This window comes from Festucalex cinctus, chromosome 6, assembly GCF_051991245.1.
Source record: "Festucalex cinctus isolate MCC-2025b chromosome 6, RoL_Fcin_1.0, whole genome shotgun sequence".
In the NCBI taxonomy this organism is placed as follows: domain Eukaryota; kingdom Metazoa; phylum Chordata; class Actinopteri; order Syngnathiformes; family Syngnathidae; genus Festucalex; species Festucalex cinctus.
The window spans coordinates 4021781-4033896 of NC_135416.1; the positions used below are offsets into that span (position 1 = coordinate 4021781).

General features: G+C 41.0%; 1 protein-coding gene across 2 annotated transcripts in view; it reads left to right on the plus strand.

The window, feature by feature from the left end:
- fbxw7 (F-box and WD repeat domain containing 7) overlaps positions 1–12116 on the plus strand; it is an 83942-nt gene that overhangs the window by 51452 nt on the left and 20374 nt on the right. Inside the window, exons 1-2 of one of the 2 annotated variants that reach the window (XM_077524497.1) lie at positions 3935–4498; positions 10018–10100. In XM_077524497.1, coding sequence (XP_077380623.1) covers positions 4460–4498; positions 10018–10100 — 122 coding nt within the window. In that variant the 5' untranslated portion in view covers positions 3935–4459. Of the gene's footprint in view, positions 1–3934; positions 4499–10017; positions 10101–12116 lie in introns of those variants that run through there. The other variant, XM_077524496.1, reaches the window with a different exon arrangement.

A 12116-nucleotide genomic window follows, 5' to 3' on the forward strand; every position in this document is an offset into this window, starting at 1 on the left:
GGTCTTGTCTGATGCACCCAAAGCCTTTCTGGGCACGCTTGAGTTGCTCCGACGACAGCTAACGACACCTAGCTTCAAATATTTGCCCACTTTGTGGGTCTCTCACCCTGTAAAAAAAAGCCAAGTGTTGCTGAAAAAGTGATTAAATATGATGCTTGAGTATGGAGTAAGAATTTATGGTTATGCAAAACAAAAATGCAGTCGGCGCCGTACTTTCTATTTCTATTTGCTTGTTTTATATTTATGACCTTGAAATGCAAACTTAATCGCTCCTGTAGGAACAGATCTCCGACAAACTGAGGATCCCCTATAAAAGGAGTGAAATTTTGCTTCATGCTTTGAATGGGAAAATGTAGCACTATCTGGAGATGTCCTTTAAATTGGTGATTCTCAGCCACTGAGCTGTAGCATATTTGTGTGTTGTTAGAGAAATTATCCAATTTCCTTTGTTGGAGTGGGATTGTTAAGAAAAAAAAATAAAAAATCTTGTCATCTATACTAATTGCAGGAAGAAGTATACTTATATTGACATTTTTTTTTTGTGGTATACAGTGAGATTTTTTTTTTTTTTTTTTTTTTTTTTTTTTTAATGTTCCTTGACTTAACCCAGATAAGCGTAAGATGGATGGTTGACTTGCTTTTAAAGAAAGGTCTTTTGAATGGAGGAGCATTTTTTTTTTAGCTGTGTTTTCGGCTTTTCATTTGATTGTATTGGCTAGAAGTGTTTCTCATACAAATATTTGCTGTACTTTTCATACAAATATTTGCTGTAGCATGGGTTAGCAGTAAACTGGGAATCCATTGCAAGCCGAGAAGCCCTTGTAAAAGGTTACATTTTGCTGCATGCTTTGCTTTGGGAATTTGTTGTAAGCCGAGAAGCCCCTGTAAAAGATGTGAAATTTTGCTGCATGCTTTGAATGAGATGAAATGGGAGTGTTTCTCATACAAATATTTACTTTAGCATAGGTTAGCAGTAGACTATGGAAACCCATTGTAAGCTGAGAACCGCCTGTAACAATGTTGCTGCATGCTTTGAATGAGGTGGAAAAGAACCACCATAAGATCCCTTGAACAATCTGCAATTGTCACTAATTGACGTAATAGCAAGATGTGTCGGAATACTCTTTGAGCTCTTGACGCAGGAAGCGAATGATATTCCGAAACAGCTGTCGAGCGCGAGACGGCAGCAGTTCCTACCGTCCCAAACCCTGCTGGTGGGAACCCTTCCAACTCGGCGAGGAGAATGGGCCTTTCTCCACCTAATGTTTAATGCTACGCGGTGAACTTGAGGCCGGAATACCTCTCGGCCAGCGATGCGGCACTAAACGGGAGCACGTCATTGTGCGATTGTCTTCTTTTTTTTTTGGGGGGGGGGGTCCCCCTTTTGAATAGATCCCTAATAATAAAACAAGCTGAAGTGTGAGCGCATCATTCCAGGCTTGACAGATGCAAGGCGTGAGGAAGAAGGGGGATTTTGATGAATAAGGAAATGATGAATCATGGCAACAGGCGAAGGATAATGGAGCATCGTCTGCGTGGAGTTGAATTAACATCTCGCGCAGCCACCCACGCGACTGCAGCGTTCATGTTTGAAGGGGTCGGGTCAAAACGGAAATGAAGACGAGCGCCACCGCTATCTCCCGCGCGACATCAATGGGCTGCGAAGAAAATAAATAGGCAGGCAGAGGTCAGCGTTAGCAATTATCGGCAGTCATTTGGACGCTCCAGTTTGAAGCAAATGCAGCCATTTTGAATCGAGTAGAGTCAAGGGACAAATGTTGCTATAGCTTGTTTAGCAGATTCTATTCGTACTGAGTAATGAAACAAAATGGAAGACTAGGGCTGAACGATTTTACAAATCTACTTTTTTCCGCCACCCACAATATTGCTTTTGAATATGCATTTTTTTCTTATAGTACATCCATCCATCCATTTTCTTAACTGCTCACAAGGGTCACGGGGGTGCTGGAGCCTATCCCAGCTGGCATCAGGCAGTGTACACCCGGAACTGGTTGCCAGCCAATCACAGGGCACACAGAGACGAACAACCATCCACACGCACAAGCACACCGAGGAACAATTTGGAGCGCCCAATTAACCTGCCATGCATGTCTTTGGAATGTGGGGGGAGACCGGAGTACCCGGAGAAGACCCACGCAGGCACGGGGAGAACATGCAAACCCCACCCACGAAGGCCGAAGCCTGGACTCGATCTTTCCTCCTCAGTACTGGGAGGTGGACGTGCCGCCCTCTTATAGTCCAATTTATTTTTAATCCTCTTCTTTTTTTCTTCTGTTTTTTATTTTTTATTTTTGTACAACCGTCATAACATCGCAACTTTATTCTCGTAGTTTGATCATTTCAGGTTCTTTTTCGTCCGAGATAAACAATGACAGACTGTCGCTGCGGCTTAAATGGAGACATTTTGATGTGAAAATTTCCCAAACACAAATAAAATATGTAGCTACATAAATGCACTCTGTGTCCGAAACGGTCATCTTTTTCGCCTGAGATTTTCCTGTCGGTAATCAGAGTTATGAAGCCATCTGGCGCGTTAAGTGGGCAGGATCAGTCGACTGTCACCTGCCACGCTGAAAGGCAAATATTCCTTTTGAATTTGTGTGCAAATAAGCAGGTGCACCAACAATGATTGTGCTGATAGATTATGTATGATACAGAGGTCGGCCACTTTGTCTCATCTGCCGCTTGAGCTCATTTGGAAGTTTGCACACTGTTGACTCTTCTTGGTGGACAAACATCTTATTCAAATGTCAAGAGACGCAGTCCTGAGCAAATATTAGCATTGCAACGCACTTAAGTACAAGGACTCATGATGACTGCCTGTAAAAGGTGCCCTTTTTTTTATGCGCTTTTTTTTTTTTTGGACAAAATGACACGTAAAAGGATTCTCATGAAATTGAGTTAATCTAAGAATATACATTTCTGTTAAGAATCGTTAGATGACTTTGTTGTAATGTTTGCAGGTGCTATTGGATGTCAATTAAATTACAATAAGCCAAATTCGTATGAGTATTTTATGCTACAAATAGGAAGTACAAAACTATGGTTGAGTCTCCCCTGGGATCAGGAAGTCAGGTGATTATCACCCCCCCCCCCCCCCCCCCCCCCCCCACACACACACACACACACACACACACCCACACACACACCCACACGTGAGATAATGGGTTATAAATCAGTGCCCAGCCCCTCTGTCTCAGGAAGAGCTGACTATTCGAAAACCTTTGTGTCCTTATAATTGCATTATTATATAGTGATACCAAACCAGCTACTACTGTATGTCCGTGTGTCTGTAATTTAATCTAATCTAACTCGTAATGAAAGGTGCAGCATAACAATATAGCTTGTATTTAAAAAATAAAAAATAAAAAATAGTCAGTGTACCTATCGGGAATTTTAAAAATGTAATTATAATAAGTAACTTTCCTGATGTGTGCAAAGGGGCTCTCCTGCTCCACATGCACTTCAAATGAACTGTCAACGTTCTTGTGGATGAAAAAAAAATGCCGTTTATGTATTTTTGTGAGTACATAATGTATGTAATGTGAAATTGCTTATACTGATATCCATACCTGCGCAAACGAGGCACAGAGCTCTTCTTCTCTGACGTCAGTCTTGTGGTAGGTGGTCTTGAGCAAGGACTGCCATCTAGTGGTGAGCATATTAGTTTAAAAACTAATCACCTATACTGTCGTAAAAGTTTTGTTTGTTTTCCTTTTTAAATGCACACTGCTTTATGTGCTCCACCTAAATGATATATTCGCGACAATTTCATATTTACACACAGCAATGTTTAGGGGTGGGGGCCAGTGTTAGGGCGTGGTACGTGCATCAGTTGCTTGTGCAACAAGTGGTGGATGGGTGGGATAGATAGGACTCGGTGCTTCAATCCGGCATGCGTGCAAATCCTGGGAGAGGGCGCTGAACGCCGGACTGCACCATTCATCTCCACTGGGGAGGCTCGAATGCGATCCGTGCGGAGGAGTCGTCTTTTTTTTGCAAGCGTGCGCAGAGGAAGACGAGGACGGCACACTCGCTCTCCGCTCCTCCTCCTCCTCCCCTCCCGTGAATCACTCCCTGCTCGGCGGTGTGCGAGCTCTCCAGTCGACCGCCGCATCGCGTCGTTGGACACGAGAACTCGCTTCTTGCCCGGGCGTCCGAGTGGAGCTTATCTTCGCTAATTTCACCCCACCCCCCACCCGCGCGCGTTTGTTATTCGATGCCATCGCTCGGGGGGATTCTACTGAAAGCAAGGCGGGTGGAGGGGTGACGTGCCCGAGCATGTTCAGAGCCGAGGCGGCGTCGGATCTACCTGCGAGTCGGCCGCCGGCCTCACGCCGTCACAGCCCCGCCACCGCCCCCGCAGAAGCACCGCCACACTCCAGCCAGCGTCACTGAGCAGGAAGGAAGCGCCCGCCGGCTCCCAAAAAGCAGCACCATGGGGTTCTACGGCACTTTGAAGATGATTTTCTACAAAGTGAGTCACTGCGTCGCCTAGCCGTTTTATTATTATGAGCTGCTTTTCTTTTTTTTTTCTTTTTTTTTTTTATGACGCGCCACTCGTGGGTCAGGTTGCTCGGTCACTGCGGAGGACGGAAAGCGGCGTGGCGCAGAGATCCAAACAGCCCAGAGAGGCCTCGCTGTTGCGTTTATTTGTATATTCTCCACGCCGATTTGGCGTCCTCGCCTCACGAAATGCGCACATTGGTCTCATTCCGCGGACGACTGGCAGCTTCGGCATTCAAGTGGAGGCTTAAAAAAAAAAAAATGAGGAAAATGCGCACGGACTGCTTCATCGATTTGACGCACTGTGCTACTGTATTATTGCTTTTAGCAACGACACGCTTGACTTGGGGTTCGCAACTGGTGGGTGGAGGACCAAAACAGGGACCCGTTCAGGAGTTTACTTTTGGACACTTTGATTCCATGTTGGCGCAATTACTTTGGAAAAAATAATTTATTTTGAAAAGCATGCACTACATCAAAGGGATCACACATTTTTTCAGATTTTACAATATAATTAAAAAAATAATTTTACAAAATTAAGGCAAGCGGAATCAGTTTTGTCTAAGTACGTATATATATTTTGCCGGTAACCAATTTAAGATTTGTACCTATAACAGGGATGTGAAATGTTTAAAAATGTGTTTTAACGAAGAAAAAAAAAAGGTTTAATTTAATCACATTTTTTTTTTATAGATTGGGGGATGGGAGAATTTTAAATGTAAGTGCAATCCACATCACAACGGTACTTTTGAATGTGATTTTCCAGCATGAAGGCTTCTTTAGACATCTTTAAGTACCATTTTTAAAATACCAGTGCTCCAAATGAGCCAAATCACTGAAAAAAAAAATAGATTTATAAAATTAAGTAGTTGTGATATTCCATGGAGTACATAGGCCTTGTGATAATTTTTAATTCAGAGGTCTTAAAATGGCCTGAAAATGTTTTTATCTTTGTAATTATGATTTACGCTTTACAAACCCAAAATGAGCCCAACCACATCCATTAAATTAAAAAAATAATAATAATTTGGCTCTGTTTTGATTGTGCTTGTCATATTAGAGAACAAGTCTTAAATTTGATTAGTCTTAAAAAGTCTGAAACTTGACAATCTTCTTCCCCACAGATGCCCTACTTCTTGCTTTTTCTAATTGTGCTCTGAAATTCCCTTTTGCGTTCCTACTTGTGTGCTGTCACAAAAGGCTATTTAATGTTTTTTTTTTTCTTTAAACCGATAATAGTTGACTTGTTGTAGAAGTGACTGGAAACAGAACGACATTGGTTGGCTTTGCAGCAGCGTTTGTCTCGCGTGCATGTGATCTGTTGCCTGTCGGAGTCTCTCACTGACGCTACTTCTCACCACTCCCATGACATTAAACATTTGCCCCAGGCTCGGACCTGGGATAATGGGTCACTGTGTCAGCTTGCGTGAAGTAGAGTATCCTTCAGGCCAGGATGTCTGCTGGGTGGAAGCCATGAAAAGTGAATTTAAGAAAGGAGCGTTTGGGCCGGTGCATGTCATATGCACACGTGGGTTGTGATTGGAATATTGAATGCCATTTTTGGCAGGTGCTTTCAGAATATAAGTGTTACCTTGGAATACAAATTTAATGTGATGCCTGCCTGACCACACTTGTAACACAAATCGGTTGCACCTCAAATCATCCTATTTTATTGAAATGTCATTCCACAAAAATGCACCGCTACATGTTTCAAGCATGAATAAAAATAAATAATAAGGCCCCAAACTAGAATGTGGGAGAATTGACTATTTTTTTGGCAATATTTCTTGCAAAAATAAATTGGGCATTGTGCCACTCCCTCTGCTGTGCAATTAAAAAAAAGTTGCAATCATAAGTCATTTTTTGAGGAGCATAAAGAATACGCTAGTTTTGTTAATCCATCTATAGAAATTGATTTTGTGTTAGCAATAAGAACTTTTGTCAGTGTCATCACAACAATTCTTGTTTTATGTTTAATTTTAAGTCATTTTCAACAAAGAGTGGCAGTAAACGGCTGATGTAAGCACACTTTGCCTGTTTTTTTGTTTTTTTTTGAAGAAATGCTGAAGATTAGACACTATCTTAAAAAAAAATCAATAAATAAAAGCACAACAGTTTTCCCCCCTCTCAAAACTTGAAAAACCTGTAAATTGGCACCCACAAGACAAGATACAACTGTCTTTTTTTTTTTTTTTTTTTTTTTTTTTTTTTTTTTTTTTTTTTAAATGGGGGTAAAAACAAAAAAACTACATAACGCACAAGTTAGCGACTGGAGCTGTTGGGCATTTGAAATGCTGCACGATTGTGCCGGTCTGTCCGAGCGTATCAGAAATACTTTCCCTTGCGTCCATCTGTCATACCGGATACGGTGAAAAGGGCTGCGGAAGCACTTGCGTATTAGTCCACATTCCCTTCTTGCTCTCTTCTTCACACACAAGAAGAGGCTTGTTACGTGCTTCCTACTTATCTTCTCCACACCTTAATTTTTTTCTGATGTTCCCATGCAGACGCACATTAACACACTTTTTTTTTTTTTTGTTTTTTTTTAAACACACACCCTACTGAACTGCCATTGCAGTGAGATCACCACTCAGTGGTTGTCTTAAATAACCTCTAATCCTACACACAAACTAGATCTGCACTGTTTCTGACTGCTTTCACACCCACAGTTGGATTCCCCTTGTCTATTTTCTGCCCTTGCTAACCAAAATGCGTCACAACTAAACTAATGATTGACCTCTTTCTCTTATTGTTGGTTACAAGAATGTAAACAGGAAAGGTAGCTGTCCGCAATAGTGAGTGATGCAGCTAAAATTATTTTGTCGATAGCTTGCCAACATGGAAACTGCAGAAATCTAGTCTGCTGGCAAATTAGATTTTTGAGTTTATGCCGTACGTTAGCGACACGTTACACATGCAGTACCAAAAGAAACCCACGGGGGCAATGTTTAACTCACTAAAAACACTAAAAGTGGTCATCAAATGCTCTCATTGTAATTCCAATGGGGAAAAAAAAGCCTCCCTCACCATGGACACGCCTTGAGGTGTTTGAGTACGCGGGCATTCACATTTTCGACATTCTTAATCCTTACTCCGCCGTCGCCATGTTTGTCGTCAAAAGAGCTTTCGAGCCTCTCTCAAAGTGCCGTTACACATGCTAGCGGGAGGAGGAAATCATCAATTGTGCTTTAGATCACAGTCTTAATGTCCTGAGGGGAGTTCGGGTGGCGGCGACGACGCATTAGCGTGCTAGTCATGTACACGTGCTTCTCCTCCCATCAGTTGCTTTTAGCGCATTGATTGTGTAGTCTGCTTTCGATACAGAAAAGAACGGGCGCAGTCACTGATAGCCAGCATTCCTGCTTGTATTTTAAGGGTTTGGGTTCTAATTAAAACCCCAAATATCCCCCTTGGGACTGTGGCGGGGGGGGGGGCGTTTGGAAAGAAAAAAAAAACAGTGAAACTGGCCAAATTTATAGAGACTGACAAAATAAATAACCAATCTGGAGGAGAGACGTGTTATCAAGCCTGTGCAGATCCAGACAGTCCGGCATCAAATATGCAGCTTTTCTCTAGAGTTATCACACAAACAGCAGAAAGGGCAACATGGGACAATGCTGTTTTAATTCAAACACGGCACACCTCACAGATTTTTATCACAGGCAAATTTAACAGTCCTTGATGTCAACATGAGACAAAACTGTGATCTCTTTTGCTTCAGTTGTGCTCGTGTTGTGAGCTAACATTTATTTATATGCATCAAGTTAAAACAGACTTTATCAAACTTTTTTTCATCCAGTGACCCGTACTACAAACAAATGTATCCGCACTCCCCCTCATAATTCTTACACTAATTACATTTGCCCAGAATTTTTTTTAAAGAAATTTTGACAAGATTTTTTTTTTCCCCACAATGGAAAGTTCAAACTTAAATAAGACTCATATCTTAATTTAAATCAGTCAACGGCTTTTTTTTTTTTTTTTTTTTTAACTGTATGTTATGGATGTCACGATAACGGCGATATCGCGATATTAAAACTGCCACAATATCGTCGTCGTCATGTCACGATATTAAAAGCAACACATCAGTTTAAAAAAAAAAAAAAAAGTCGGGTTGATTTCAATATGTGCAGTTCTAGCACCCTCTGGTGGCTATTTTTTTGTGCCGTTTAATTTTCACAAGGCATGTTTTGGCCCTTCTAGGTTTAAAATCCACGCTATTGGTCAGATGAAGGGGCACGTTACATGCTTGTGATGTTTGGATATTATTACATCCTTAGTCTGTAGCGAGGTCGGCATTATAAATGAGAATCTATTCTTAATTGCCTTAATTTTTTTTAAGATTGTTCTAAAAAATATGCTCAAAAATGTCACAATCATATGAGAGATTTAATCTGCTCAAAACTTGGGTAGGAAGGAATAATTGGTTCACTCCTTGTTTGTTTTTGTTTTTTTGTTTTTTTTGGCGACACATGAATGATTTTTTACATAAAATATAATCTTAATCTAATAATGTTCTGATCGTCTGCACAATAAGTGGAAGGTGTGAATTTAAAAAATCTTATCAACCTGAAAGTGAGAGGGCCACACACATCTCGTGTCAAACAAGCAACACGTTGAATTAATTGAGGAACGAGGCCATCCATCCACCTTGTATACATCATTTGGAGCAGTGTGCACATTTGAGGGAGTGTGTTGATGAGAGGGTGATCACTTGCACGTGTGGCAGAAATGGAACAGGTCATCTTTAGAACACACGCGTCTTTGTATTCTCAACTGATGGGGAAATGGGAATAGAATCAATTGGAGAAGCACGATGGTGGTAGTGGCTAGTGCGTCTGCCTCACAGTCGAGAGGGTCTCGGTTTAAATCAACGTTTTCTCCTCATGCTTCAGTCGGTTTTCTCCAGGCTTCTCCGACATTTTCATGTTCGTTTAATTGAAGAGTGTGTTGAAATGATTGGTTGTCTGTTAGTGCCCAGTGATTGACTGCCGACCAGTCTGGCAGCTTCTCTTGACAAAGGTCAGCTGGGGTTGTTGGCAACATGCAGATTTCTCCAACGTGCTGCCTACGCTAAAGGAAATTGTTTTTAAAGGAATACCTTAATGGCCAGATTGTTATGCTGCTCTTGCATTGGATCTCATTAGCTTTGTATATAGCGCGTTGGTTAATATATCGATCCTCTGTTCTTTGGCTCCCCATTAGCATGAATTTGACGCTAGCAGATTTTAATATGCCGAGTTGCAGACACAATGCTAACAACGTCTGAGGAAATTCTGCACCGTACTCTGCAAAAAAAAAAGGTGGAAAAAAACTACACGACCTGCTTTTTACCCGCCTTTAGAACTTCGCTTTGTTGGAGTTGAAAGCAAAAGTATTCAAATAAAATTGTCCCCCTTTGTATTGTTTTCACTGTTATCCTCCACCACAAAGGCTTAATTCATGTTAGTGTGTCTAACAGTATCCTTATCGCTTGTTTTTCCCCCGTAGATGAAGAGAAAGTTGGACCATGGCCCCGAGGTCCGATCTTTCCCTTCAGGAAAAAAGCCCTGCAAAGGTCCCGAGTACCCAAGGTGAGCTTCATCCACACACTAAAAAATAAATCAAGACTACTGTAAGGCATTTTGATGCTAGTCAGGCGTGTGGAAGCACTTTGATGTGTTGCAGAAAAAGCTAAAGAATGGAAAGAGTCATTTGACAAAAGGTCTTGTTTGGAATAAGTTTTGTTAAAAAAAAAAAAAACAACAAACAATAAAAAACTAAACTTGGTCAGGGTTTAAAAAAAAAAAAAACTAGAGGGCGGACAATATATCATTTGAAGTTAATTGGGCTCAGGCCTTGTTTAGAATAAGTGTTAAAAAAAAAAAATAGCCAAATCAAAAGACAAAAAAAGTCATTGACTCATTTGATGTTAGTTAGCTAGAAAATCTTATCTAGAGTAAGTGTTGCCAAAAGATCCAAAGACAGAAAAGTCATTTGTTGGTATCTGGGCTAAAAGATCCTCAAGTACCCAAGGTGCACTTCATCCACTTCATCCCAAAGTGTCACATGCTTTTCACACCATCCAGCATCAAAAGAAATGAAATATTTAACAGTCGCTCGTTTTCGCCGCAAAGCGTATTAGAGGCCGTGAAAGGAAAGTGAATCCGAGATGTTCAAACGGAATGACGCTTTCCCGCCAGCCATCCCTGATGTTTCCCATGAATACTTGATGCGCATGTTGCCCCCATTAAAAATACACCAACGCGCACAACAGGCACTTAAGTGTAAATGTGGCCGTGTAACCAGCTGTGTATCGGCATCCTGGCCCATTAAATATGAATCAATAATGAAATAGACCCTGGGCTTCCCCCCTCCGCTGCACTCTGTTGCCAGAGCACGCGGGGGGATTTCTCCTCTGTCGATGTTCTCACAGCAGGGTGTGCAAAAGACAGAACCAAAGGACATCAAACACAAATATATGGTCGATTGTACATTCATGTAACATGTCGATGAACTAGTTTCTACTTCTGCACTGATGAACACCTTAAAAAGTAGTGTTGTTTAAAAGAGTACACCTTAACTAATAAACATTTTTTCTTCCCCAAAAGCGAGACAGCTAATCCGTTGCAGCCTCAAAATGGCTGCGATAGAGAAATATTTACAGGGTTTGACATTGAGGCTTTTTTGGTGCTGCCCCTGCCTGTTTGTGGTGTTCCAGCCAGAACCGGAACTGGCCCAGATTTTAAAGAATACTTAACGAAAGTCATAATGGATGATGTGGAGAGAAGTCTGTAGTCTTTAATGGTCAAAAATCTATTCCCCATTATGTAGTCTTTCATATATTTTAGCAGGATCTGGTTTTTTTTCCCCCCATTATTTGGTATACAAGTGTAAAAATACGTTAATCACTGTTAGTAGTAAAACATTTTTTTTTTTTAAATAATCATTGCAACAAATACTGTTGAACATGGCCAGTTTTGAGATTTCAAAGAAAAAAAATCGATCCTTTAGTCAAGGTCTTGTTTAAAAATAATATTAAAAAAAAAATAGCTGTACTGAAAATTAAAGTCGCAGAATGACTTGATTTACCAAAAACTGTCCATGCACAATGAAAAAAAAAGTGTCTCTTTTTGTGACATCTCCTTTAAAAAAAAATATATAAAATGCTCAAAAAACACCTTCAAATCTTTTGTATACAACAGTATAACTTCATTATCTCTCCTCAGTCCTTTCGTTTTGTCCGCTACTCGAGAAAACCCTTCTCCAATTGGCTGGCAGGTTTCAGTGGAAAAATATCCACCAATAAGCTCGAACGGGCCGAAGTCGGACGTGTCCAAATTGCCCCGAAAGTGCAACTTAAATAGCACAAATGGAACATTATTCATCAGAAGAGCAGTGTGGCCACTAGAAAAGGTCATGTCATTCAGTCTTAAATCATTTGCACGCTCAACTGAGCTCGTGTGAAGTAGGCTGAGATCTTGCGCGTGTCAAACTGTTCGAATAATTGTCTAAAAAAATGTGTAAAGGCAAATGTAAACATGACACTGTGATGAGCAGTAAATCTTTTGGAATAAATATCACCAAAAAAAGCAGCAAGATGAGCAGTC